We start from the raw sequence: 4,951 nt of genomic DNA, 5'->3' as shown, positions 1-4,951 counted from the left end.
CCACAAAGACCTATTCTTATCCAGTGTTTGCCTTGGAACCTGCCGAGCTATTGAGAGAAAGAAAAACACTCGGATCTAATAAAAGGAAATGATAACCGTAATTACATAACTAGCTTTCCCCCTAATGGTTTNTGGATCGTAGATAACCAGTCCCTGAGCCCCTTATCATAGTGAGACCTGAGAGTCTGAAGTCTATATAAACTGGACTTAGGAAATGAACGGATCATAGAAAATCGTATTATGCATGCCGTTGCATTCGCCGGAGAGAGACAACATGAGACGCCTTGTGAGTACATCTTTAACTTTGAATATGGAGCATATATATATATCCCAGTCAGACCAGCCAAGGAGGTCTGGATCCCCCCAGCCCCAGGAACTGTTCAAATCAACCCAGGCAGAATTTTCAAACTATGATTGGGTGTGCAATCTTCTGTTGGCACTTCTGTTTTGGAGAATCTGAAGGAAGGGTGTCCTCTAATGGAATCAATAACTAATTTCTTAAAAGTCAAGACTCTTGGGGGCCAGGTAGATACTCATATGCTGGAGTCTTGTCTGCAGTGGGTTTCCGTATTTACAAATTGCCAGTGGGGAATAGCTTAGACGCATGTGGGGCCAACTGGGATAGAGTGCTTTTTGTTCCTCTGGATTTTTTGAGACAAGGCCTCATTCTGTAGTCCAGGCTACCTTGACTCGCTGTGGCTTTTCTCAAACTTTCCAAATCCTCCATCTAAGTCTCCTGGGTGCTGGCATTCAAGGCAGGCACGACCACATCCAGCTTTCACTAAAGCAGCCTCACCCTCTGCAGCTCTGTGTCTATGGCAGGCCGCACTGCACTGTGGTGACGATAACATGGTAGAATAGCCGCTTCCTTTGACTTTCAAGGGTCCCATTTATTACTGAAGCCAGATGCTGACTTTTCATGGATGTTAAGAGAAGGGAGGACCCTGCCAGTCCCACTTGTCATGATGGGGGGTGCACTTGAGCTGGGCGAGCCTCAAGTACAAAGAAACTATGGCTAGCTTAACCCAGCACCCTATTCTTTTATTAATGTCTGCTGCAGAAAACTCCCTTGATGGGCAGAGCACACCACATAGAGGAACTGAACAACTCAAATGTTTTAAGGCCTAGGTACATTCTAACATAATTTCCCCCAAAATAGTATGCAAATAACAGTGAGTAGCTTTNTTCTTAGACAAGGTAAGAGAATTCAGAGGAAAGGAAGCCTGGAGGGTGTCAGTTTCCAGGGGGGATGGAGGGTGGGCAGAGGCGGAATAAGGCTGACTGTGAGATTTGGGTTTTGGATCAAGAGCTGGAGCAGAGGATGTGCCCAGCCTTGGAAGTAGAGAGGTAGCACAAAAAGGAAGAGTGGGAGGCCTGAGCTATAGTGGTCTAGGCTGATCCTACCCTGTCAGGTTGGCTAAATCTATCCCAGTGACTGACAGTAGAAGCCACATAGGAGTGTCCTTGAGTGACTGACAAAACCTTGCTTCCTGAGCAGCAGGCACACCCTGTGTGAGCACAGTAAGCCATANTGTCCTGACACACCTGGGAACTCTGCAGGATGGAGGGAGGTGAAAGCTGTGGACCCCAGCAAGGCATCCCTGGAGTCTAAGCTCATCAGAGGCCAAGGACTAAGCACAGTGACCTTTGTTCCATTTCAGATTGCACCTTCCATTCTTGTGACCGTCTTTCTAGTTCCAGCTCTGTCGCTGACGGTGAGTATGGTGGAGAGGGTCCAGGCTACCTATGTCTTNTAGCAGAAACATTTCAAAGCTAATACCCAGGGGTAACATTCCTGTAGTTTCTCATGGATCCCCCTTAACCCTGCACAGGATGGGCAGATAGACACTTGGGGCCACTGACTTTACTCATTATTGATTGCTCCTTCTAGAACACTAGCGACAGTCATCCTCTGGATGGCTCTGTGGGGACCCAGACCATCCATGTCGATGCCCTCCGAGGTGTGGTCAGCATCCAAGACAACAACGTTCTGAGTGAATGGGATGGAGTCATGGACTACAAGAACGTAAGATGTGAAACGCACTTATTACAAGGACAAAAGAGCTCTTAGGTCTGGTCCAAATAGAAGCATCTCACTGCCGTCCTCTGGGACTGGGGTGTGCTATTGAAGTCGGTTTGTCTTGACTCCACACTTTAATGTTGACTTCTAAAGGAATGTGGCTATGAATCACCACCTCCTTCAGTAATGAGGCCCCTTAGGATGACACATAATCAGGAAGAGTCACACTGTGACTTAGCCGACCTCTTTAATAAAATCTTCTGTGACCGCAGAGAATATTGTTCTGCTTAGCGTGCCTCAGTTGCCAAATCTGCAAAACAACTCCAACAGCTGCCTCTCCTACCTAGTGGGACTTTAAAGGATGGCACGAAGTCAACACCCAGCCTCCCCACTCAGCCCTTTGCCACCCAGGTCCCCCTCACTCACCTCTGTCACATTCTCTCCAGCACACTGGAAAACTCAGAATAGACACAAGGTGTCCTCTCCACTCTCCCCGCGTCTGCTAGGTTATCTTTCTCTAATGCCTTCTCTCTCTTCACCTCCCTGACTCTCCCAAGGAGATTCCCTGAATCCTCCCGCCCAAGGAGATTCCCTGAATCCTCCCGGACTACAGATTGCCTCTGATGGATGCTATGAGAAGCCAAGTAAAAAATTCCTCAGGGAAACATTCCACAGTAGGCCACTAGGTGGNGCAAGGAAGGCAGAATTACTGCTAGAGTCCAGGTTCTCAATTTTCCCCAATAGTGTGATGCTTTAATACGGTTCCTCATGTTGCAGTGACCCGCAACCGTAAAATTATTTCATTGTTACTTCATAACTGTAATTTTGATACTGTTATGAATTATAATGTGAACATCTGATATTCAGCTTCTGTGAAAAGGGTCGTTTGACCCCCCAAAGGGTCAGAGCCAGTGAGTTGAAAATGACTGATCTAGAGGCTGAGTTTCTTGCAGCTGTACCTGGGGCTCTGTCAGACCCGGCAGCAGCAAACTGCAGCTATGATCCAAGCCAGGGAAGAACANNTAACAGACCACAAGGAAGGGGTATGCAGGGCAGACCTAGCTCTAGAACCCAAGACTTGACCGAGGCCTCCCAACTGCCCTGGGTACTCAAGAGAGCCCTCTGCAGCTTACACAACATTCCCCCAGGCAGTGAGGACCTCAGTTCTCACTTCATCTCCATGACAACGCCACAGAAGAAAGGCTATTCCTCCTGCTTTATTGATAAAATAAACAAACAAACTGAGGCTCTCAAGAGCCTTAGAGTAGCAGAGCAGGCCCCTANGATCATCCACATTGTTGTATCACCATCCTACCCTACCTGGGAGATAAAACCTTCACCAGGAGGAGCAGAGGAGACAGGAGCGGAAGGGCACAGTGCCACACAGCTCCTGATGCTGACCTGTGCTCTGGCATCCAGGGTGCAGCCCTTCTGAGATGTTCCGCATTTCGGTCAGACTAGCAGGGTATTGCACCCCTGAGGCGAGCAGGTGCATTAGTACTGAGACGATTGGTAACATGTTTCTGCTCTCCTGCTTTAAGGACCTCCTGGCAGCTAAGCTGTTTAGCAAGATGGCCTGTGTTCTGGCCAAGATGGACCCAGCAGCCTTCCCAAGTTTGGATGATATTACCCAGGCCCTGGGCAAACAGGTGAGTGAGTGTGTCCAGGTGTCTCTGACTGGTGTCTACTATGGGGCTTTCCAACGTAACAGCCACTCTCTCAGACATGATCAGGAGCTTCATCCATGTTTCTCCTTCTTGCCATGAAGTCACATCNTGTTCAAAGGACTTTGGTGTTCCGTTCAAGGCTAAGCACAACTGAATCAGTCAATATCCTATGTAATGACCTCATTCCCAATGGCTTCAAGCTATGCTAGAGGACACAAGGGGCTGGATGCAAACACTGCAATGATTTCTCTCCTTCCTGCCTTTTCTGGCCTGACACACACACACACACACACACACACACACACACACACACACACACACCATTATTACCATTAAGCCCAAGATTGCTGAAGTTCTTGCCTACCCTCTTTAGTGAGATTGGGAACTGTTAAATAAGTTAAAGCCAGGAGGATATTCTCAGCAACTTGTGGGATCTATTCCAACTTTGCTTAAATGTCGACACATTTGGACAGCATTCAGAACTGGGGGTGGCGGTACTAACGCCAGGAAAAAAAGTGTGTTAAAGCAATGCTATTTTTTAAAGTTGTGGGTGGAGAAATGCTCAGAGGTTAAGAGCACTTGCTCCTCTCGCAGAGGGTCCCGGTTTGGTTTCCAGCCCCCACAAGGAGACTCTCACCAGTCTGTAACTTCAAACACTCCTACGCATAAAACTAAAATACACAAATCTTTAAAAGAGAAGTTCAAAGTGTCCTGATCATCTAAATTGACGAAGTATAAACGCAATAAATGTTTTAAACTAATCAGGGTTAATGAGAACGCACCCAAAGCTAATAGAAAAACGCCACTGGGTCCAGAATTTGCCAGAGCCTCGTTCGCCCTCCTGAGGCTCGATAAAAACACTGCAGCTAGAGACACCGGAGAGCAAGTCTGGATTGGTACTGAGTCTCCCCACGAATCCTCACAGCTCCCCTGTGAACCCCTTCTTGGATATGCCGTATCTAAGACGCCCCCTCTTACAGGCTTCCGGTCACTACCTACCTACTCGAGGACTGACCTACACAGTTTTACCCAGCCGAATCAAAAACTTGGCCCAATACGGAGTGCCAATCAAAGACCTGTGCAGAGCGGTNCCCACCTACTTTGCTCGGCAGCAAAAAGAAGGTGTGTTCACTGCTAGAAACAGGAGGTGATGCATGAATCAAAAGAAAAGGGAGGAGTTTCAGGACCTATTGGCAAAATGCAATGACATCGCTCATTCCATCTTTTCTCCAGTGGAAGAAAAGACTCATGTTTGGGATGTAGG

General features: G+C 47.7%; 1 protein-coding gene across 1 annotated transcript in view; it reads left to right on the top strand.

The window, feature by feature from the left end:
• Window positions 1–144: 144 nt before the first annotated feature.
• The window catches only part of LOC110297062 (gastrokine-3), a 5,796-nt gene continuing 989 nt past the window's right edge, over window positions 145–4,951 (top strand). The window contains exons 1-5 of the mRNA XM_021165852.1: window positions 145–286; window positions 1,662–1,715; window positions 1,892–2,026; window positions 3,562–3,669; window positions 4,668–4,809. Coding sequence (XP_021021511.1) covers window positions 245–286; window positions 1,662–1,715; window positions 1,892–2,026; window positions 3,562–3,669; window positions 4,668–4,809 — 481 coding nt within the window. The 5' untranslated portion in view covers window positions 145–244. The remainder of the gene's footprint in view (window positions 287–1,661; window positions 1,716–1,891; window positions 2,027–3,561; window positions 3,670–4,667; window positions 4,810–4,951) is intronic.

Source organism: Mus caroli, chromosome 6 (assembly GCF_900094665.2).
Source record: "Mus caroli chromosome 6, CAROLI_EIJ_v1.1, whole genome shotgun sequence".
Taxonomy (NCBI): domain Eukaryota; kingdom Metazoa; phylum Chordata; class Mammalia; order Rodentia; family Muridae; genus Mus; species Mus caroli.
Note: the sequence above shows the minus strand (reverse complement) of the source record. Positions and strands in the feature narration are given on the sequence as shown.